Below are 24,808 nucleotides of genomic sequence, written 5' to 3'. Positions count from 1 at the left end.
GCTACTGCAAATTATCCATCGCTTAATCAGTCATAGGAGAAAAACCACAGCTTGGATTACTTGAGTCAGCTGCAGTTCGTGTAAATTTGTTACGTGTGCCTTTTCCAATGTAAACAATATATGCAGTGTATATGTATCTACATATATATGCCTAACTAAACATCTTGCATACTCTGCAAACCTGCGAGTTACTCTCCGCCACTCTGTGTTCACCATAAATATTACTAAGATTATGTAATCACTTTGTGGAATATATATACCCATGTACGGAGTAATGACATATATTGATATTTAGTTCATTAAACTTAATCCTGTTTTCCTGTGAAAACTGAAAATATTTTTTACACAAACATTTCGAGCTAATTAGCAAATCTAGGACGCTGGCGCGCGCCTTCCACTGGTATAAAGAAAGCACATGAAGAGGTAGACGCACATATACAATCTGGCATGTTAGCAGAGATGAATTCCTTGCAATATAACCTGGTCAGTTTCGGCCGGGGTCTCCAGTGCCCAATAACCAATACTACTATAATGCCACGTGGGGGGCATATTGGTTGCATTGTAGGTCAGCACTACCAGGCAAGGAAGGCCACAACAGAACAGACCATGCAACTTACCATCCGCGGCGGCCTCCCTCTCCCCCGTCTCTCTCTCTCTCTCTCTCTCTCTCTCACACACACACACACACACACACATACACACACTTACATATTATCGTCCAACAGAGTTCAAAGAGAAACTACCATTTACAGTCAAGAGGGAGGGTGCCAACTAGTTAAATTGCCCAACGACACCACCCTCCATCTACCTAATCGGCTACTCACTCCTTGTTCCGTGCAGCCCTGTCTTTTTTGTGTCCACCTAGGATACGAGAAATCTGCAGACCTCTACTGAAGGCCTGGTTGAATAGCATCCTTGTCTGGAACTCCGAAACAAACGGGAACCAAGCTAGGAATGCGATCGGGGTGAACAGCAGCAAGCCCATGATGATCTCATAGCCTCGGGCAAGCGCTTTGACCGATCCCCATAGCCCCATATGTGAAATAGCTGACCTCATAGTTTGTGCTATCTGAAACCAACAACACGTGAGGGAGGGTCACAACCCAACCGTCAGCCAAACAAAGAAACCATGCAGCAGCAACTACTTACCAGAAGCAAACCCCACCCAGTCGGCATGAACGCAAGGATGCAAACAAAGATGTCCTGAACTGTCATGTGTGGGATTGCTATCAATATTATGATAATAGAGATAAACGTTATGAATATCAGACCCTTGATCAACCGGAACACAAGCTGGAACTCTGCACTGAATTTCCTCCTGCCAACTGATACAGTCTGCAAACGATAGAGCACGTAGCCAACAGTCAGCAGCATTTCACGTCAAGGATATACCTATTCGATCAAGTAATAGCCTAAACAATCCATTCTAATTTCTAAGCTGGTAAAAAAAACATAGTAAACATGCTTCTAGGACCCTCTAAACATGCAACCTTCCAGTGGGACACCACAGATTCCGGTATTTAGTTCACCAAACCCATTGCAGTATCCTTGCACAAATCTCTATTAACTTTTGAGCATTAAAATCGCATGTGCATTTCACATGTGCAAGTGGTTATTATGCATGTATTTTACATGTACAACTAGCCAGTGTCACTCACGGGTAGGCATCAAAAATTCAAAATTAAACAAACCAGAGTGATAAGAGCACATGCTTACCTTCATCACAAGCAAAATGACAAAGATTATGACCCATGAGATGCAATAAACCTGGAAAGAACATCAATAAATGTTTGAATACATCCTATACAGCATTTGCTGATATCTATAAATCAGAAAGATATCTCACAATACTAAATGAGATGTGTATTACCAGAACGCTCTTTGTGTGAGTGGTGATGTTCAAATGATAAACAAGACCATACTGGTAGATAAAGAAGCGCAATGCAAGCACTATTTCAAGAACAGTGCCACGCTTTCCAGAATGCCTAAGAGGCTCCTGCTCTTTTTCCCACCATGACTCCCAACTTTTCTCTGGTGGCACCCCAATACCTCCACGGTTACTGATCCACTTATTCCAGTCAGTCCAGTCATCCACAATTTTCTGCCACTCGAACCCAGAAGGATTAAACAGGAATGGGGCAAAGAGCCAGGTGACAACCATAAACCACATGGAAATTGTGATGAAAATGTACGCAATAGCTCCTCGGTATGACTGCCCAAATATTTCATACACAATGAGCAAAATCATCAGTTCGATGCCCTTCACAAAATGACTTCGTGAATACAATCGATAGTTCTCAGCAAATTTGGCATGGAAGACCACAAATCCACGCCCTGTAGCTCTATATTCAGCTCCTCCATGTAACAGTGTGGTTCCGTAGTAGTGAGTTTTGGTCCCAAGAGAGAATGTGAAGAACACAGATGCTAACTGGAGCTGCATAAGTACAAAGTCACTCAATGCAGTTCTGAATCCTCTCTCTAGACCAATTTCCATCATCATAGGCAGCGCCATCAAGAAGCCAAGCTGCACAAAAGACTGCGAAGCTAGAGCAACCTGGAGAGGCTCATTGTGTATAAACCTCTTTCCAGTGGCTAGTGCTTCATCAAGGCCACTGAGGACAAGATACAGACGCCCGTAGAGGAATACATACACTGTCCAAACTGTTATCTGAGAAGGACAGAAAAAGTCACAAAGGTCAGATTAAATCAATAGTTTTAAAAGTTGAGAAGTCAAGGGAGAAGTTTATACCATTGTGCTGAAGTAAAAACCAATAGTAGTGTAGTAGCAGGACAACATTCTGAAAAAGTCAAAACGATGTCCAAGTCGGTAGACGTCACGGCTCAGCGTCTGTTCACCATTACCATTTGCTATTTTTGCTTCAAATAGTGAGATCTGATTGAGACCAACATCTCTGCCCTTGCCAACTTGCATGTATTCATGATGTGTAACATTTCCTTCACGCAATGTTGAGTTAAATCCTATCATCAAGTAACAAATATATTAGCAAAATAATTTCCATTGAGATTAAGCAATAATGGGAGGCAGGGGAAACAATGGCATACCAGCAAATATGTCTTCACTAAGATTGATAATCTTAGAAGCTTTGCTTACACCTCCCCTTGTCAGGTGGAAAAGTCGATCAAAGATATCAGGATGCCCATAATGAAACCGAACTCTGGATACAAAGATTTTTGCGAGGACAAACACACACACACAAAAAAAAAATCAGTTAATGAATTATAGTACTCACAGAGGAAAAACAAGCTAAGCATGCCAACTTGACTGAATACATATAATATTAAGATGGAAATTCCAATAACTGTTAGTTCATTGCAAATTTGGAAATAAAAATCTTGACAAGAAACTCCAACATATTAATTATCACGAAGAAGCTTGCTAAGAACCAGGTGAAGTAATGATGTGGTATAGAAATGTCCATAATAAGATGAATCACCTCAAAGGATTGGCAAGTACACGTTGTCCAATGGTCACAAAACTTGTTTCTTGGTTTGACATGAACCATGCAAGAGAAGAAACACTGTAGAAGAATTGAGAGCTTATACATTGATTGTCCAACTAAATGGCACTAATAAACTCAGAAATTAAACATAAATTTAGGTTTACCTGCCGGTGAAGATATGTTCCCTTACACCAAGTATTGATGGATATCTCACACCATCATGTTTCTTCAGAAACTCTTGCAACAAATTCCTCATTTTCAAAGTCTCCTCCATATAATGTTCCTGTTATGATAAAATGGTATAGTAAAAAACTGTCACATAATCTGTCATGGAAGAAAAGGAACCAATTGATGCATACCTGATTCATGTCGATGGTTTGGAGACCTTCACCTCGTGTGAAAATTATGGCATGGTTCTGGTTTTCTGGTTTTCCTTCACCTAGCATTGCATTCCCTGGAAGCTTTATCCTATATATATCCTATGCAGAAAAAGATGCAAATATGACAGGTAAACAGGTTTATCCTCATTTGGCACCAAGAGATCAGGAAATACATTTATTCTAATAGGTACCATTTGAGTATTCTACATTTCTTGTACAGTACTAGTGAAATATCATAGACCAATTCAATGACGCAATAGATCATATATTGTTCCCTTTACACCATGTTGTCAGCATACCTCAAAAGTGCCAAACAAATCTAGAATACATAGTGTCAATTTATAGTGCATGCATAGCCAGGAAATTTAGCTCTAGGTTACAAAGTAAAACTTTTTTGGCATGGATTAAATTTTGGAATGAGCAATATCCACAACAACAAAAACAACAAAGCCAGAAAATAAATATATAGAGATATTGTTAGTGGATCTAAAGCCTGTTCATGGTTCAGGCAGACAGCTGCTTCCTCTGCACTCATATTCTCTAGATATATTTCATCTTTAAGTCCATTTTTATTGCCTCCTCCCATGTCAAGCCCACCTAGCTCAGTTAGCACAAGGTTCTTAACCTTGTGGTTGTGAGTTCAAGCCCCATAATGGGTGTATTACAGATCCACAGACTACAACAAAAAAAAACCACTATAACATGCTTATGCTACAGGAAAAAAGGAAGATCCAGTACATACTACATAGAAGTGCAGAAGTAAAAAAACTATAGTAGGAACAAAACAATATAATTTGATCAATCCAGCACGACCAACACTGAATTGAAAATCATTTTGCAGTACCTGATCAAGTTTCTGGCCAGGATCATCAGGCTTAGTTACTGCTGCCTTCACCAATGCGGAGTAGTAAACCTTCTCTATTTTCTTATTTCTGTCTTTGCTAGGCTCTTCGACTTCGTCGATGTAGGCAACCCTAAGTGACGGATAACTGCCAAAGAGGAGATTTTCCTTTCAATCTCTGTGAAGCTCAGGGCTTCAATATAAGTAACATAAAACAATGTGTTGCAATGGTCAAAGCAAAGAAAACTAAGAACAGGAAAAGGAACCTAAATCGATCTTGTAAAGGGAATAAAAATAGAAGTCACGGAGCTCTGCCATTCAATTAAGCGGGAAGGAGGTTATATGTACAAGGTGACCTTAAGGCCAAAAACAGTCACGAAGCCAAAAACAAAACAGCAGCACTGCAGGCCGCACATGTGATGCCCACGTCATCTCTCAGTCATCCCATCCCGCCTCACGCGTACTCGGTCTGATCAACCAATTGTGCGCGATCCACTGGGATTCTGACATTCATCAGGGTTGCTACTGTGTTGCCTCCTTGGGTTACACACATCCTCTTCGAGCAACAGGGTTGCTACTGTGTTGCCTCCTTGGGCCGCAGCACCACCACCCATGTTCATGTGTCCTCTAACTATTGCATCTACATTGTTGTGCCATGTGTGCAATCTCTTGTGCATCGTCTGTCTGCAATGGTCTTCATCATGTTGATTGGGTCTTCATCACCAACATCACGCCATACCTTGCATCAAGACTGATTGCCTTTGAGCAAGATCATCCACCTGAACTACTCGCCTTCAGGTAGCAGCGTCTGCTCTCTCCACGACTACAACCGCATCCACCTCAAACATGGTTACTTCGGCGACTAAAAAGGGCAATCGTCTGCATGAGCTACTCGTTGGTTTCTACTCCAGTTGCAGCATTTAAATTGCGACATCACTACAATTGCAAGGGGATGTTAGCCTTCTACTTCTTCTCCATACTGTCTGCGATGCTCCCGCTAAGATTGCGGGGGATTTTACAATATATTTAGTAGTTAGGATATTGTAATTTAATTTGCCATATGTACTCTATATATACCACCAGAGAGGCTCAATGCAATGCAATACAAGCCATGCATTATAACAATTCTTCCTGCTTTCACTTATATCTTGGGAGGCCAGGACAATATTATCAAAACACAATTTTGCTCTATTTTACTACAGAATCATAATATGTTCTCCTGTGGGTACTCAGTAAATACTCCCTCCATACCTATATTAGTTGGAGTCCTAGACTCAAGGCTTATTTTCGCAAAAAATGTCGTTCCTCGCCCGCATGCTATGTTTAGGACATGATTGCCCTTGCCTGTTGCGCTCCTTGCTTCGCTGTGTCGCCTCGGTTGGCTTCGTCACCGTCCAATAAGCACTCGCGTCGAAGCAGCAATTAATTGTGTCGCCTCGGTCGCCTTTGTCACCGCCCAATCAGCGCGTCGAAGCAGTCCAAGCGCCGCATGCGGCTGCATGCCCAGCTGAAATGGAGCGCCGGCATGCAGGCAAACAATAAAAACAAACCCCCGCAAAAATTTGTGGCCACCAAGAGTCGAACACTGCACATCACCCTATGGCCTTGCTGCACTAACCGGTTGACCAGAGTAGTTTTCTCGTAGAGGATGCACCCGATACCCTATTTAATAGGGGTAGACAGGGAAAAATACCCTCTAATTAATGGCTCCTTGGTAAGCACAATTATGTCCTAAACGTCAGCTAATTTGGGTATGGAGGGAGTAGAACATAGTCTAGTTGTGATGTAAGCATGAAATACCATAAGGATGAAGCAGAGTATTTGATTTTAAATGAAGACTTACGTGGTCATCAATCTCAGAATATCCTGTGCATGTGGATCACCAGAACGTTTCTGGATACCATATTGCTGGCATGACACAACATATGTGAATTTCATGTCAGCTATAGCTTTGCATTGAGTCAAAAGTTGCGATTCATCAGATTCAGATAACAGGTCAGCTGCTCTAAAACCCTCCATAAGATCTGAGGAAAGCAACATAATGAAACAGTCATACAATGTTTAGAGTATCGAAATAGGATCAGCTGTCAAGTATTCAGAAAATACCGTCATCTCTGGCCATATCAAGGAAAGCCTGAAGGACTAAAGCTTGTCTGTAGTACATCATCCCCCTTACTGTAAGAAAGCACAACAATTATTAAATTAATGAAATTATCGAACATGTACTATATACAAAGAAGTTTCATTGAGAGAAGTATAATAGCAGCTATAACAGAAGCCAAAGATGATTACCAGTTCTTGTCAAAGTTTGTCCCCGGTATGATGCCCAAAGGCGAAGCTGCTCTTCAGATTGCTCGGTCTCGTGGAGTTGATCTTCACTCTCACAATGCACCCTTTCAAGAAAATTTTTCCATTCATCTGCAAGGATGTTGGATAGAAAACATTGTTTTGATTATCAGAAAAATTTGTGGAAATATTGAGGTGTGTCTAGCCACAAATCAACATTTCAGCAAAGAACCTGGGTAGATTTTTTGCAAATAGAAAAGGATAGAAACCCCATCCTCATTCTGTTCCCCTAGTGCTTGTGAAGAGAAAAGAACGTCTTCTTTATAATAAGGAGTCAAGACACTGCAATAGGCACCCAGTGAAGAGGATTCAAAACAAGGGTAATTAGAACATGAATTGTAACTCTAGTTAACAAAAGTTCAGAAAATGAAGCAATATGATTTGAGCATATGAATAGAATTGTATCACATGTTAGTCAGTAATGTTCATAGATAATTTAAGCCAGTGGCCAATAAAGCTTTGGGTTGTACTGCCACAATAAATCACTTGTAGTCAATAACTTCATGGAATAAAGGTGTATAGTTTACTCAAAAGAATAACAAAAAATGTTAAAGTGTACAGTTATAGATATTTTCATCTCTCTTCTAGTTTATCTACAAGATACTACCATCCAGCTGGAGATAATATGTTTTGTTGGTCACTAAGTAAGGATGAGCTTCCTTTCTCGAAAGAGACATAAAAGAACCAACAAGTTTTATTTAACTGAAAATAGTGTTGAATATCTAAGTAAAATAGAAGCAAAATAGGACAAAATGGAAGTCTGTTATCGCTTATATCACTTACTAGTGAAACATACAAGCCAGCTAGGAATGTTGTAGCATAGATCTTATAGTGAGTAAAACTTACGAGAAGGGCAACATTTGCCGCACTTTTGGGGCATCTGGCATCGACATAAAAAGAGAATTAGCAAAGAAAGATATCCTCCTTCTAGCATCCAGGTTTGTAGGGACATCCATAGCTGATTCCTTCACCGTGAGCAGAAGTCGAAGCCTTTTTATCTGAAACCAATAAGTAAGCATAATCACAAAAAATAACTTTATTCAAAATTAAATATTTTTTATTAATACTAGAAAATAATAAATAAAGTCAGACAAGAAACAGAACCTTTTCATTCCATGCTTGTGTTTTCTTTACAGGAAAATCAATAGCTTTTGTGAACAACTGAACTTGTTGGTCAAGTGGCATCATTCCTTCAGATCTTTTATTATTTGGACCATGTATTGATTCCAATAGGCTGCCATAGAGATAATGATAATAATAGATATATCAAAAGAAAATACAATAAACAACCACCAAGAACCTAGCTGTGATCACCAAAGATATCGATGAAAAACTATGTGTGGCCACATGAGCACTGTTCGCCTAAACGGCCGTTTAGACCGTTTAAACGCCGTGTAAACGCTACACAGTGGTACACCGTTTCCGTTTAACCATCTGTTTAGCCCGTTTAATGGACTGTTTAGCCCGAATAATGGCTAAACGGCAGGTGACCGACTATTTACCGTTTAGCGTTTAGGAAAACATTGCACATGAGTAACTGCAAACTATTCATTATGAACAAATATATTGTTTTTGTCTATCGAGAACAGTGTGATGTTTTTGTATAATAAGATAGGCATGTTCAATTGGCAACTAGATTTACCACGCCAAAACTGAGGCGGCCACAGCTTTAGTCACAAAATTTGTGGTCCCTCCCACAACTTAGTCTCTAACTTCTTAGCTTTTTGGTTCACATGTTATAGACTCATGTTTCTTGCCTAACTTTACCTAAGGTTAGGTGGCTATTTTCCTTGGCACAAACGTGTGGACTAACGTTAGCCACCTTAGCAAAACATGTGTGACAACATTAGCTACCAACCAAATATGCCCAAACTGTCCCATTACGGACACCATGTTATAGGAGACAACAGGGAAATTCTGAACGACTATACCCACCAACCAAAAAAAAGAAACAACTCTCATTACGCCCGAATAACTTATTTAATAGCCATTTTGTAACCAAATAATATAATATCACATATTCCTCACTACTAGGTGAATTGTGCATGGAAAACAAGTCCCCATTAAGTAAACATGCATATAGAAAAAAAATGATTAAAACAAATTTAAATATATAATTAACGATTAAAGGCTACTCTTTAAGTTTGTACAGTAGAATGGTCACTAGGTTCCATACTCGCTGAGCTGGTCAACCATTATGTCCCTTGTAACCACTTCAAGCATGTCTTGGAACAATATGATGACCTGACCCTGTTCTTCTTTGTTGTTACTTTCCTGCATTGAAGGAATGAGAATTAAAAAATTCCACATTGAACATTATTAGAACAATGATAAGTAATTTTATACCAGTAAGTCAAGCAGCTCAATAAACTTCTTGCTTAGGGTAGGAAGGTTACTCATGTTCAGCTCCTTTATCAAAGTCTCTTCTGTTATATGCTCATCCACCATATCGAAAATCTTTTGTATGAAACTGAAAATATCACATAATATATCAACTTTATCAGCTGGGTTCAAAACAAAATTTAAGCTTTAACAGTCAAGGGTGTAGTAATATGAATGAAAGCATAATAATGTGAAACATACCCTCTCTCTCGTGAACTGATCACTAGTGCATATATGATGTTTTTGAAAGAAGCGTAGCATTCCTTGATAGCATAAGTAAAATATGGGTCCGACTTCATTCTCTTCTTTAGATCACGATCTTTTCCACCACTATCTGCGGCCATATCCAATGCTATTGGAATCTGAAATACAGTCAATAAAGGAAACTGAAACAAAAGTTCATCGAAATAGATAGCACAGAAATAGGCAGCAAACAAGTTACAAGAATATATACCTTGCTGGCAAGCAGGAATGGTGGCCATTGGATTATATCCATATCACGATCTTTACAGTATGGAACAAGTAACAAGTCCTTCTCTCTGCCGTTTTTTAAAATATCACAAACAACACCTTGGCAAGAAGGCAAACAAGGAAGTCTATATATGCATGAGTAAAGACAGGATGGTGCACCTGTCGTCTATCAAATCTTCCTCGCGGAAGCTTGTAATAATTAAATTCCAAATCTGAGCAAATCTTGCGGCTATTTTTTCTTCTTCTTTGGTGTCCTCAGGTGTCTAAAAAAATCCAAATGTACCAGGTGATCGAAAAATGTGTAATAAATACTTTCCATGGCAAGAATCTACATTAGACGTGGTGTCAAGTAAAAGCTGTTAGAAAAAAGAATCCACACCTTAGAAGGTTTGGAGAAAGCAGCCCGGAATCCTCTCCTCTTGCTTGTGTCAGATGGAATCAAGCATTGATTGAAAGCCTTAGGCAGAGATTCAAACCGAGATCTCAACATTCCCAATGTCCTTATCTGATCTCATGAAACCAGTAACAGTGCATAGGGTAAGTTACTTAGATCACTAATAAATAGCTAAATACAGAACCCAGAACCATCAAAAAGTACAGTACAACCCAAAAGCTCTATATGCATGAAACAAGCTAAGTGTTCATACACATGCACACAAAAAAAGGTGTGTCAGAAGAATTTGAACTTCTAAATATTCAAACAGAGAAATGCATCAGGAAAAATTCAAAAGGAAGTGACACTTAAATCTGAAGATCATATCCGGTGATACCAATCTCAAAAACTGGTGCAAATAGAAAAAAAAAGATGAATTTGAGCACATAACTCAACTTATCTATTATGCTACAAGATTTCGATCCAGAACCTGACTGCACACTGAGACTCGGAAAAGAGGGCAAATAGGAAAAGCAAATATTTCATTTGTTGCTGAAGATTGCATAGGAGAATAACAAAATAACATCACACGATGACACAAGCACAACCAACCCCAGTCTACTGAATAATAAAGTAATGTATTGGCCAGCTTTACTAACCTCACCAAGACGGCGACAAGCCCCATATACACCACCAATTAGCGTTGAGAAAATTGCATACCAAATTTGAGTATCCATGAAATAGACCTGAAGCACTCAACTAGGGTAAGTCCAAACAGGAGCAACAGAACCTAACCGTTCAAGAGAACCAAAAAAGGGCAAGAAGCATACAAGAATAATAGGAGCCCAAAGCGCAATGACGACACCAATGTTGTTATTTGCTGCAGATTAAAAAAACCAAGTAATCAAATATCAAAATATCTAATAGAAGATCATCATTTCGAGGCATACCATGGGGGAAAAACTCGTGCCACTTAAATGTTCGTATTGGCTCCTTCATTATATCTTTTGTTGGCTGCACAAGTGGTTTGATCTGCACGATAGGTACACATGAGAGGATGAGTAACCCAATTATGATTTATCAATAACAAAAGGAGGAAATGCCAACTACTACAGCTCTCCATCCCAAGTCTCACAGATTTTGATGAGACAAAACTCACATAGAGAATAGAGTAGGACAGTTTATTCGCTTATGGGAAACATAAATGTTAATCACTTTTTAAGTCCATTTTGCATAAGGTCTGTTAACATACAGAATTTTGGACCCGCTACTACGCAACTTACACTTCCGATCATACTTGTGTTGCATGTGGATCTTAATATCTTATCTTAGTATCATATAACTCTCTTTAATTGACACCTCTATAGATCCCACCTGCATCTAAAAAATTGTCGAACTGCCTCATTCTTGTACATTCTACGCTCCTGTTGGAGCAAGGAATTGATCTAGAATTTGAACTAAATGCTAGGGATTTTTTTTTTTTTGAACTTAATGGCAGGAGCTCTGCCTTTCAATTAAGAAGGGAAAAGAGGTTTATGTACAGATCAAAAGGGCCAAAACTCCCAAAAGGATTACATGATGCCCCCTGCGATATTGGTCCCTCCCCAAGCTAAAGCCCTTTTTCTTTGCTCGATCTCCTCCTTTACCCTTAGTGCCACTTGCATTGCTGACTCCTGGATGTTGTTAAAAATTCTCCTATTCCTTTCCTTCCATATGTTCCATAGCGTGTAGATGACCAACCCGTTGAAGCGCCTTTTTTCTTCTTTCGCTATTTTGTTTGCGGCCTCTTGCCACCAAGACTTCAGGTCAGGTGGGTCTTGAGTGGGGCAGATAACTGTGCATCGAAATGCTCCCATGAAAGAACTTGGCACAGCTAGGGATTTGAATACACATTTGTTGGCACAGCAACCCTGCACCGAGGTGAGCAGCACCTGCTCTCCTCCTCCCACTCCCCTGCTCCAAGCAAGAAGAAGAGCCCTGAGCTCCTTCACTCACACACGCAGCACACACACAGTTTTCAGACTTGAACTGAAAACTGAAATACTGAATGAGTGGCAATGAACTGCTTCTTTCCATTGCAATAGGTAGAGTATATATACACAAAATATGTACCTGCTGGTACACTACTTGGATGGTGACTACACCACTCCATACAACTACTCTACATGGCTTATATCAGCCAATACCTACTCTTGTACCTGCCTATACCAGCCCACTACTCTAGCTGGTGTACTTCTACCAACTATGGAAGACTAAATGGCCTATTGCCATACTCCTACAGTGGCAGCCGAGAGCTGACCACTTGATCCTGCCAAATGCAGGGCAAAAGCACAAGAGGGACAGCAGATTATATCTTACAACATTCCCCCTGCCATGCATGAATATACTCATGCACATGTATAATAGAAAAATGAACACATTGATTCCAAATAATACCTCCACATAGAAGCTCACAACCAATTTAGTGGCCAAAAGCAATACCCAGAACATTGTATACCTACAAGGGCAACAACACTCATGAAAGGCATTTAATGGTAAAAACTAAAAGAAACAAAAAAACTGAGATAGGCAAACATACTTGAAAAGGGAGAATGCGCCCTCATGCATCCCTCTTCCAACAAATAAGCGAGGCTGTATAAGTTTTAGATTAATCATTACTATCTAAAGGGTAATAAGAACAAAATCAGCTTAAAAAGTAAAACAAGAAATACCTGCGACCACCACATTATGAATGTTACGACTCTAAGATTTGATCTCTCAAGAGCTCTCCTAATTACAGGGAAAAGAAATAGTGTAGCGGACAGCAAGTTTGGTGCCAAATAAATCACAACTGCCAAAATGTATAATGATGGCTGATTCTGACCATCACCAAGCCAACTTTTAATTGTTCTTGCAAGGCCAGTTGGATTCTCCCAAGTGTATGCATAAGTTACAGGCAAAATCACAACCCAAGCAGCAGCTGATAGTAACTTCAAGATATATCGTAGCTTAACAACAAGAGACATGTTTCTTCTTGCTTTCCAGCTCAAGATAATATCCAAGATTGCTGCAGCAAAAAATACCCCATTAAATGATAAAATAAACTTCTGTAGCCTAAACAAACATAAAGCTCCTCAGTTTTGTGCTAAGTAAATTATTTTGAATCCTTTTGTCCGGCTATTTTGAGATAAATGTGCTCATGAATCTCCTCATCGTTCTTTCACAGACCTTTTAAATATATTTTTACAGCAGCAGAAGCTCTAGCTGTTCTCATTGTTACCAAAAAATACTAATAGAGGTAAAGCCAATAGATGTTTAGATATCATGATCAATTGCAAAATCGTGTGTACTCATTTGTCCTATTGCACAACAGAGTCTTGTTTTGTGTTGACAATTGATGAGAATGAGTGCCGTTTTTTCCTATGGTTGGTGGCCCATAATCGGTGCTGGACTGCGTGTAGAAGATTAGGATTGGGGCAATTGGCCACACCTCAATTGGAGGGGGCGCCTTCTATTATATAGGGCCGACTAGCCTTTACAAGGCAAGGGTGATTCCCTTGATTTACATCTCCTAATTATAGTAACTAAATCAGTGATTTACATCTGCTAATTATAGTAACTAAATCAGCTATCCCTGATTGATTTACATCTGCTAATTATGGCAATGATATGCCGCAGCATATGGTAGGGGGCTGCGGCATATTCTATTGCCTAACACCCGCCCGCAGTCGCAGCGGGAGGCTCCCGGACGCAAAGGCTGGATCGAAACTCTCGAAAGAGTGCTGTCGGAAGCCCTTTAGTCATGATGTCAGCGAACTGATGAGAGGAGGGTACATGGAGAACCCGAATTTCACCAAGGGCCACCTTCTCGCGGACGAAGTGAATGTCGATCTCAATGTGCTTCGTTCGCTTGTGGTGGACGGGGTTGGCTGTCATGTAGACGGCGCTGATGTTGTCGCAAAAGACAACGGTGGCGGAGGGCAGCTGAATATGGAGCTCCTGGAGTAACTGTCGAAGCCAGCAGCATTCAGCCACAACGTGAGCCACAGCCCGATATTCTGCCTCTGCGCTAGAACGGGACACCGTGGTCTGGCGCTTGGAGGACCAGGAAACCAGATTGTCGCCGAGATAGACACAGAAGCCGGAGGTGGATCGTCGAGAGTCTGGACAGCCTGCCCAGTCAGCATCAGAGTAGGCAGTCAGCTTGTCGACGGAGCCGGTGCCAATGTGAAGACCCGAGGAGAGAGTCCCCTGGACGAAGCGTAGGATGCGCTTGATGAGCGCACGGTGAGGCTCGCGCGGGGCGTGCATGAAGAGGCACACCTGTTGAACAGCATAAGCCAGATCAGGACGAGTCAATGTCAGGTACTGGAGAGCCCCCGCCAAGCTCCTGTACTCAGATGCGTCCTTCTCTGACAGTAGAACCCCGTCGGTCGCGGATAGCTTGGCATGAGTGTCAACAGGTGTCGATGTCGGATGACACTCAGCCATGCCCGCACGCTGAAGAAGCTCGACGGCGTACTGTCACTGGGAGAGGAAGAGGCCATCGGAGGAGCGTGTGACAGCGATGCCAAGGAAGTGGTGGAGGGCGCCAAGATCTGTCATGGCGAACTCGGAGCTCAGCCGAGCCATAATGCGCTGAAGGAGCGCCGAGGACGAAGCGGTGAGGACGATGTTGTCGACGTACAACAATAGGTAGGCGAGGCTCGTCCCTTCTCGTAATATGAAAAGGGACGTGTCGGAGGTGGAGGCGACGAAGCCGAGCTGCTGGATGAAGGTGGCGAAGCGCTGGTACCAAGCCCGCGGAGCTTGCTTCAGTCCATACAAGGACTTCAGCAGACGGTAGACGTGGCTGACAGTAGACGGTCTCCTCGAGGTGGCCGTGAAGAAAGGCGTTCTTCACGTCCAGCTGGTGAATCGGCCAGGCACGGGATGCGGCGATGCTGAGTACAGATCGTATGGTGGCCGATTTGACAACCGGGCTGAAAGTCTCGTCGTAGTCGACGCCCTCGCGCTGGGAGAAGCCTCGGACAACCCAGCGAGCCTTGTGGCGAGCGAGGGACCCATCGGCATGGAACTTGTGCCGGAAGATCCACTTCACGGTCACGATGTTGGCGCCAGGGGGACGCGGAACGAGCTGCCAGGTGTTGTTGTCGACGAGGGCCTGGTACTCATCCATCATCGCAGCATGCCAGTTGGCGTCGGCCAGAGCGCTGCGGTAGTTCGTTGGGATCGGCGATGGTGAGGAAGATGTGGTGGCCGCCAGCCCTTCATAGCTGACGCGAGGGATGGCACCCGTCATGGTACGGGTAACACGTGGCAGCGGTGGCGGTGGCGGCGGTGGTGGTGGCGGAGCAGTAGAGGCTGCCGGTGCCGGTGAGGGCGCCGTCGGTGGCGCCGGGGCGTCAGGAGGGGCTGCCGAGGCAGCCACTTCTCCGGACGGCTCGAGGCGGGGGCGGCGGACGTAGACCCGTGGAAAGGGAACCACGCTGGGTCCAGGCGGGGGCACGTGACCACGCCCGCCTGGTGTCAAAGGAGTTGATCCATGTGATGCCACAACGTCGGAGGGTGGCTGCTCAACATCCGAGGGGGATGGAGTAACCACGGGCGTAGAAGAGGAAGTCCCACCTGCAACAACAGTAGAGCAAGGCACCGAAACCATATCGTCGTCAAGGAGAAAGTCGTGAGATGCGGGGGAGGAGGCGTCTGAGGTGGCTGCAAAGGGAAAAGTGGTCTCATCGAATATAACATGGCGAGAGATGATGATGCGGCGTGTTGATAGGTCGAGGCAGCGGTAACCTTTGTGTGAGGGGGGATATCCGAGGAAGACGCATGCCGTGGAGCGAGGGGCGAGCTTATGTTTAGAGGTTGCTTGCATGTTAGGGTAACAGAGACACCCAAAAACACGCAGATGGTTATAGGTTGGTGGCTGATTATGCAGATGAGTATATGGAATGGCATGCTGAATGGAGGAGGATGGGCGTCTATTATGGAGGTAGCAAGCTGTCAGGAGTCCCTCGGCCCAATATGCGGGAGGCAGGGAGGCGTGGAGCAGCATGGTACGAATGGAATTGTTGAGGGTGCGGATGATGCGTTCAGCTTTGCCATTTTGGGATGATGTGTAGGGACAGGAGTAGCGGAGGTGAGTGCCTTGAGCAGCGAAAAATTTGGTGGTGGCAGTGTTGAGGAATTCAGTCCCGTTATCAGCCTGAAAGCATTTTATGGGAAAGCTGAATTGTGTTTTGGCGAGCGCAGCAAGTTCAACTAAGTGTTGGTGGACCTCTGATTTTTTTCGGAGCGGAAAAACCCAACAGTAGTGGCTATAATCATCTAAACAGACCAAGTAGTACGAAAAACCAGACAAACTGTTGATGGGGGAAGTCCAAACATCACAGTGAACAAGTTCGAAAGGGGCATGAGTTATGGACTGCGAAGAACTGAAAGGTAGACGCGTATGTTTGCCTATCTGACAAGAGTGACATAGGGAGTGGTCTACTTTATTACAGGAAACAGCATGCAATTTATTTAGGCGCTCTAGAGCAGCGGGTGCAGGATGGCCGAGACGTTGATGCCACAGAGTCGACGAAGCAGCCAGGAGAGCATGAGGTGGAGCGGCAGCTGTGGAGGCAGGCATGGTGTATAGGTCCCCATCGCAGTTACAGCGGAGAATCACGCGTCCTGTCCTGAGATCCTTAACAGAAAAACCATGTGCGTCAAATTCAAAGGAGCAGCTATTGTCACGAGTGAATTGACGGACAGAAAGCAGGTTGCGGACTATGGATGGTGCAACAAGAATATTATTAAGAGCGAAGTTTGTGGTAGGTGTGGGAAGGATGGAGTGACCTCTAGACGTGACAGGAATACTGGTGCCATTACCTACTGTTATTGAGGAGATGGAGGAGGGGAGACGTTGGGTGAGCATACCAGCCGAGGAGGACATATGTGTGGAGGCGCCGGAGTCAACTATCCGATCGCCCTGCAGTTGCATGTTCTGCAGGGCAGCGATGAGGCCGGCTGCATCCCAGGTGCTGGTGGAGGTGTTGGAGCCGCTGGAGGAGGTCTGGAGCGGAGCGAAGGCGGTGTTGGCCTGTGGGGGAGGCCCTAGTATGCCCGAGTTGCGCCCAGCCTGGCCACCAGGTCCTCCAGAAACGCCAGAACCGCCCTGGCGGCGCTGTCCAGGAGTGACACGCTCTCCAGGGGCCACACGTTCGCCGGTCCAGGGATTGAAGCCCCAGGGAACGCGCTTGTTGGTGCTGGTGCCGCCGGAGGACTGCTGGCCACCCTTCTTGGTGTTAGGGCGCCGGCCGCCCTGCAGCTGCTGCTGCTGGTGACCGCTAAGAGAGGAGGCAGCAGCCAGGAGGGCGGTGGTGGCGCGCACCTTTGCCTCGTTCTGCAGGCGCAGCTCTTTGAGGAGGAGCTGGTGCCGGGCGGCAGCGAGGGTGAGGGGTTGTGTCCCGGCGATGTTGTCAGCGACATTGGAGTAGACCTCGTTGAGCCCTCGCAGCAGGTTGAGGACGAGGTTGGGTTCAGAGACGGGCTGCCCAACGTCGCGGAGTTCGTCGGCCTTCTCCTTCATGCGAACGCAGTAGGCGTCAATGGACAGATCCCCTTGAGTCATCGAGTGGAACTCGTGATTCAAGAAGATGGCGCGAGGAGCCTTGTTCGCCTGGAACACCGCGCTGATGGCCGCCCAAAGGGCGCACGCCGTCTGCGTGTCGTCGGTCATGGCGAGATTGAGGACGGCATCGGAGACGGTGCTGTACATCCAGCCGCGGACGCAGAAGTCAGCCTGCAGCCAGGCCGCTTCGGGAGTCGAGGTGGAGGCAGCGGCGAGGTGATGCTGCAGCCCAAACTTGCCACATGTGGCCACGAACGTCGTCGACCACTTGGTGAAGTTGGAGGGCGTCAACTCAAGGGTCATGGGGACGTGGAGCTTGATGTTGATGGTGGCGAAGGGGGAGATTGCAGGAGCAGCATCGCTGGTGAGGTTGCCGCTGGTGGCAGAGGAGAGGGATGATTCGGTTCCCATGGGAAGGGGAGGAGAAGGTCGGCGCCTAGGAGGAGATCGAGATTAGAACGAGATCAAGGCCTGAACTCGTGATACCATGTAGAAGATTAGGATTGGGGCAATTGGCCACACCTCAATTGGAGGGGGCGCCTTCTATTATATAGGGCCGACTAGCCTTTACAAGGCAAGGGTGATTCCCTTGATTTACATCTCCTAATTATAGTAACTAAATCAGTGATTTACATCTGCTAATTATAGTAACTAAATCAGCTATCCCTGATTGATTTACATCTGCTAATTATGGCAATGATATGCCGCAGCATATGGTAGGGGGCTGCGGCATATTCTATTGCCTAACACTGCAGATCGCCTTGCGCGACGTGGGCTGCCTCATCCTGAGAAGTGCCCTTTTTGTGACCAAGAAGAGGAGACTATCAACCACCTTCTAGTCTCTTGTGTCTTTGCTAGGCAATTCTGGTATTATCTTTTAAGGCAGGTCGGCCTCCACTCCTTGTCACCACAACCTTCTGATGTTTCTTTTGATAGCTGGTGGGATCAAGCTAGTGGAGAAACAAGCGGATTGATACAAAAAGGTCTCAACTCTCTCATTGTGCTTGGGGCATGGACTCTTTGGAACCATCGGAACCGTTGCGTTTTTTATGGCATCATCCCAAGCCTTGGGGGTGCACTCATCCTTGCTGGAGAAGAGCGCCGGTTGTGGAGTCTAGCAGGAGCTAAGGGTCTGTCCTCCTTGACAGCCCCTCTCCTTGGTGGTTAGCTTAGTGCTAGTCCTTTTGGTCGCTTCCCTGTCTGTTTTGCGGGCGCGAGTGTAATCTCTAAGTGTGGGGTTTGTGTTTTGTGTGTGTTGTAGGGCTCTCTAGCCCTCTTTTTTCTTCTTAATATAATGAAGCGCAGCTCTCCTACATTTTCGAGAAAAAAAATGAGAATGAGACGACTACGTGACACCTTGATAGCTCAACGATCCCAACCATTTTCTACAAAGTACCAAGTTGGAAAAAATAATTTGCTAATAGTGGGTTCCAAGACTTAATTGACCTAAAAGGAACAACCATTGCAATCTTTTTCCTTTTCTTTGAATGAAGATTGGAACTGAGATTGCTAAGGCATTATAAGTATTCACTATGCTATTTACAACACAGCAGCCATCTGCTAAAATTCATATAGAACCCAAGGCCTTGTTTAGTTCACCCTGAAAACCAAAAAGTTTTCAAGATTCCCTGTCACATCGAATCTTGTGGCACATGCATGAAACATTAAATATAGACGAAAACAAAAACTAATTACACAGTTTAGCTGAAAATCACGAGACGAATCTTTTGATCCTAGTTAGTGCATGATTGGATAATATTTGTCACAAACAAACGAAAGTGCTACAGTTCCGAAAAGTTTTCACTTTTCGGAACTAAACAAGGCCCAAGCCAATTCTAGCGAACTAGACATGCAACTAAGATCCTCATTGGTAACAGCACCAACAGCATGTACCCATTAGCCTTTGCAATGATATAAAAAAGGAACATAGAGAGGGGTGGGGAGGGGGGCATACCTTGACCCAGTTTCAGTATAGCCGCAGTTATAAATATGCTCAAAACCTGTTTGAACACTCCTCTATCAAAGATATCACTTGGTGTGCCACCATTCCAAGCAATTATAATCATAGCCTGTGTAAGTAAACATGGCATAAATAATTGTAACAACTAAGGATAAGGAAACAGATCGCATAAAAAAAAGAGTAACCAAAAGAACTCAAACAAGCCAGAGAATTGCGAACCTGTAAAGATAAAATTAAGAAGCTCCACATCCTATCAAAGCTGCGGAAGATGTGCCAAAATGACCGTATTTCAACAAAGTTGACTTTTCCCATCCAATTGCCATTACCCACAGGCCTGTCCTCCTGGAACAAAAATAGAAACAACAGTACCATCTATCAAAATAGTGCATCAACATGTTTCACCAGCTCTGGTGTGCTCTCTAGGCTAAACTGCAAAAGCTAAAATTCCTAGAAACACACAGCTAAATTGTCTCTTTCCCGCTAACTAGAAAGTTCTCCCTCTATGCTTGACTTAAATTCATCTACATTAGAACTGAAGTTTGGTCTATAATCAAGCCCTTAGTAAGAATATTCACTAAATAAAAGGTCAAAAATTACCAAATGAAGAACAAAAAAAAAAGAAGCAGCTTACGTACAGTACCATACCCACATTGCTACATATTGCAAACTGCCTTTTTGCATTAATAGCAAAAACATACTGACTAGTATCAGATGAATCTTGTTTGACTGATGCACAACTCGAGAATGTTTTACATTCTCATCCTCGGATGAAGTTTCTTCTCAGAAATAGTTAGAACGGATGTATATTTGCCAAATGCCTCTCTACTAGTGTCAGGTCTATGGAAAGAAATAAAGGTGTCTAGTACTCTACTTTATATCAACGCTCCCATTATAATACTCATGTAACAAAATATTACCTAGCTCAAACCTAATTGATTTAAAAAATGTTGTAAGTATATTCATTATCACAAGGAACATACTCCATCCAAATGGTGAAGAGAAACATTTGGAGTCTTGAAAAAATCTGCATCAGATCGCATAGGCCATCCCAATCGGAAGCAATCTCTTGACCTGAGTAGCAGTGCAGAAATAATTGAATGGCATTCCCCAATATACAGGCCCATGCAACTATATAAGAAAAATGAGTGATCAGATCATCCCTTACCAAAAGTACTCATTAAGATCATCGTAGTTTCTCCAGTGTGAGTGCTTTGATTTCATGGTCTTGCTCCTCTCGACTTCCTATGTAAAAGGTGCAAAGGATATAACTATGATTCAGGGCATAACAGTGGGCAAAAGAAATTAAAATTGTACCTTTTCTATAACTTTATAGATTGGAGTCACAACTCTCTTCAAGAAGGCTTCTTCTTCTCCACCATAAGCTGGTTTAACATTTTCACCAGTCGTCGGGCTCACATTTCCAGCCAACATACCATAGAGTTCAAAGGCCATCTGTTATGAAACGAAATAAGACAGTCAACACTCACTAATAATAATCCTACTGCAAGAATAATGGTCAATAAATACTGTAATGCCCCAAAGCCAATCGATCATGACCAGACCAACAAGCTGCCTTGATACTTAAGCACATTGCAAGCATATTAATTTATGCAAGTTCATTATAGCCACAAAGAAGAAAGAAGCATGAAAGGCCAGTAAGATTAGACATGTTATGTTGATAACTCGTTAGGCACAAAACATTACGTATTAAACACACCATTTCACCCACTGATAATGGTTTGAAATACTCATAGCACCCTAAAGAAAAGGAACAACACAACTATATAGTCGGTGGACTCGGACGCCATCATGCATTTAAATTATCAGGTCACTTTCACCAAAATGACAGTATGTTTACAATCTTTGAAGTCAGAGAGAGAGAAAGAGAGAGAGAGAGAGAGAGAGATGACGCAAACAAACTTTTTAAGCTATGTATATCTGTATATGTACAAATATTTAGATTTGGCACACGAAAACCAAATGTGTATATTATTTTGAAATCATACTAGTGCAGTATGATAATTTGCAAGGTCCATATATGTACTGCAATCTAAATTATTGGTCAAAATTGCAGCTTTGGGATAGCGTCATTGTCTATATAACTATTTCATAACTAGAGGAAGAAATTGCTAATGATGTACTGAGGAACTGTGTACACGAGGTAGCTAGAGGGAGACTATTTTATTCAACTCTTTTGCATGGTTTGTCCTTGTACCAAAGCAAAATTGCACCCAACATAAGCATTCTCACAAACTGTGGAAGCGGACAGAATGTGATTGTTCATATTATGCCAACAGCTTTGTGCAAGCAAAGATCACATAAGCTAAAATCATACTATTTCTCAATCAAATTTTCGTCACACCAGACAATTGTTTATGTTAGAAGAACTAAACCCTTGCAAGATTCACTTCAATAGTCTAGTAAGTATACAATGTAATAAACTTATTTTGGAAAACTCAGGATTGTCCATACATGATGATAGATGTAGCAAAGACACTCTGGCATGAATCTCAGGTTAGCTGCCTCGCCCCATATGAGCAGATAAAGACCCATATAGAGAAGCTTGCGTTGTTGCACCTCCTGTTGGATAGTCGGCAACCTAGAATGGAAATGATCAATTCATGAGTCAATCGGTATTGAGCAGAGCATATAACTGCAGCTCTTTACAGAATCATGAGCATCTCATACCATAAGCTGCTTTTGCGGCCAAGATATTTGCACCATCTCTTATAATTCTTAAATAGCTTCTTCATTACTGTATCCAGCGCTCGGTCATCCAACTGAGAACATCAGCCAGTAAGAAATGGGTAAATGCCACAAGCATGAAGCACCTCATGTGTTTGATATGATATTGATCAAAGGGGATACCTTTGGTTGTTGTTCAGGTTTGGGAATCTGTCTTATGTGCACGTTGGCAAGCAAAAGTATGAGATGCTCCCTTTGGTTGGATACGTTATCTTTCTGCAAAGTGATGAGCAAAGTTGGAGAGCATGGATTCAGAGGTCAGAAACAGTTATGGTCATAAAAATCTTATACGAAACTAGAGAGGATGGTGAAAAGATGGATAACCTGGAATCCAAACATGGCCTGAAGCCAGGCAAGAAGATCTGCATCGGGCTTCTTGTCGTGTTCCTTGGGCCATGGCAGACCTCTGGTGTTGCGAAGAGCATGGAAAGCAGCTTGGATCTACACAACACATAGTGACGACACATGCAAGGCAACATATAAGTCATAGCGTAAATGCATAACCATCCTGTGAGATTATGAATGATGATAAGTTGATATGAAATAGGTGGCAACCTCAGGATAGCGCATGATAGCCTGGTTGGCGCTGTCAGGATCAAGCGGGAGGATATTGTAAGGAAGGTATAGCTTCTTCTTTTCCTCGACCTGGTTGTGCGTCTCGAGAATCTGCAAGGGGGCGGTTGTATTGTGTGAATAGGGAATTAAAGAGAGGTGCAATAGGAAGGAGATGCAACCAGCCAAGTAGAAGTGAAACGACAAGAAAGCTACTAGTGCAAATATGAATGGTACTCCAGCAAGAAAGGCAGTGATGGTTACCGACTGATCGACTTCGATTTTCTGGGAAACATTGACGGCTTTGAGGACCTCAAAGAGCACGGCGGCAGTTTGATAAGCTTTGGTGAGCTGAGCCCTAGGGATGGATGGATGTATGGATTGATCAGTCGATTTGGTACTTTATATATATAATGAATTGAATGAGTACGGCGGCAGTTTGATAAGTAGTAATAATGAATTGGAATGAATTGAATGAAGGAATGAAATAAGATGAAGGAGGAAGAGACAGACCGGTCGGCTTTATCGGCAGCGTTTTGAAGCGCCTGAATGTACTTCTTGTAGTAGTGCTGGTAGAAGCTCTGCATTTCTCTGGCGTCACTCTGCTTGACCCTGCCCTTGAGCGTGGGATCGTTCTCCCTCTCGAGCCTCTGCAGCAGGGCGGTTTTGAACTGGCGGACGCCACGGCCGCTGGAGGTGGGGTCGAGGCGATGCGCCTTCTCGAAGGCGTAGAAGCGGCCTGGAGAGGAAGGGGGGGAGGCATGTGATGTGACTGCAGAGGAAGAGGGAAGCAAGACAAAGGCAAGTGAACACTCACAGAGGTAGGCTACTCGCGGGTTGCTGGCCTCCACCTCGTTGGCCACACGCAGGATGGGCGCGATCTCGACAAGCGACGACGGGACGACCTCGCTGTCGAATATGGAGTCGCCGAGGTTACCGGCGGTCTGGGTGCGGTAGATCCTCCTGGCGCCGGCGGAGGCGGGGGAGGCGTCTCCCCCGGGGGCCAACCTGCGGCCCCCGCCGCCCCCCGAGGAGGACGCCATGGGTATGGGGCGGGTCCTCGGCTACTGACTAGCAGCAGCAGCAGCAGCAAGTGAATGTTTTTCTTCCTCCTCGTCTTCCTGATGATCAATCCGCTCTCCCTCCCTCCCTCCCCTGCAACAGCCAAACCCGCATGGAATTATTTATACATAACATAAATAATTCGATTTGAGAAGAAACTTTTCTGAATTGAAAGAAAGAAAGAAAAAAGGAAAAACAAAAAACTGACCGAGGGAGAGAGAGACTCGTATACTCGTATCTGGGAAGGAAGGAAGGAAGGAGGGGAGTCGCCTCCGGATGATGGATCGTGCTCGTGCGCGAGGAGGAATTGAATTGATTTCTGGTTCTCGGTGGTATGGTACTACTGGACTGCTGGTGCGAACAAGAGGAGAGGAGAGTAGACTAGGAGAGAGGCGCGGCGCTCCCAGTCCCCCCCCAGTGGAGTGCTGCTTTGCTTTGCTGTGTGCTGCTTTCCCTTCCCTCTCCTCTCCTTCCCCCGAAAAGCATGGCCGCCTGCCTGCTTTCACTCGCCTCACTTTTTCGCAGTTGCTGCCAGTAGCCCAGTGGTGGTGGGTACACGTACACACGCAGCAGCAGAGGTGTAGAGGGAAAGAGACGAGGCCCGCGTTTTACTCTTGGGGAGTTGGGGAGTTGTTTAG

General features: G+C 43.9%; 1 protein-coding gene across 1 annotated transcript; it reads right to left on the bottom strand.

The window, feature by feature from the left end:
• Positions 266-24,715, bottom strand: LOC8056267 (callose synthase 3). The gene is made up of 42 exons (XM_021459073.1): positions 24,379-24,715; positions 23,926-24,263; positions 23,622-23,847; positions 23,373-23,466; positions 23,112-23,222; positions 22,881-22,997; positions 22,680-22,772; positions 22,500-22,591; positions 22,284-22,410; positions 21,126-21,263; positions 20,977-21,053; positions 20,792-20,882; positions 20,031-20,153; positions 19,806-19,920; positions 12,966-13,300; positions 12,833-12,885; positions 12,691-12,751; positions 11,205-11,286; positions 11,085-11,134; positions 10,914-11,000; positions 10,261-10,386; positions 10,041-10,144; positions 9,865-9,949; positions 9,612-9,772; positions 9,375-9,498; positions 9,205-9,302; positions 8,133-8,262; positions 7,875-8,026; positions 7,201-7,310; positions 6,975-7,100; positions 6,789-6,857; positions 6,526-6,706; positions 4,686-4,830; positions 3,821-3,940; positions 3,626-3,744; positions 3,456-3,539; positions 3,064-3,176; positions 2,750-2,979; positions 1,871-2,668; positions 1,717-1,767; positions 1,150-1,335; positions 266-1,069 (listed from the first exon to the last, which is right to left on the bottom strand). Exons 2-42 carry the CDS (start codon positions 24,149-24,151, stop codon positions 821-823), a joined length of 5,859 nt encoding a protein of 1,952 aa, XP_021314748.1. The 5' UTR covers positions 24,152-24,263; positions 24,379-24,715; the 3' UTR covers positions 266-820.

This window comes from Sorghum bicolor, chromosome 4 (assembly GCF_000003195.3).
Source record: "Sorghum bicolor cultivar BTx623 chromosome 4, Sorghum_bicolor_NCBIv3, whole genome shotgun sequence".
NCBI lineage: Eukaryota > Viridiplantae > Streptophyta > Magnoliopsida > Poales > Poaceae > Sorghum > Sorghum bicolor.
The sequence above is the reverse complement of the archived record's forward strand: the minus strand, read 5'-3'. Positions and strand labels throughout refer to the sequence as shown.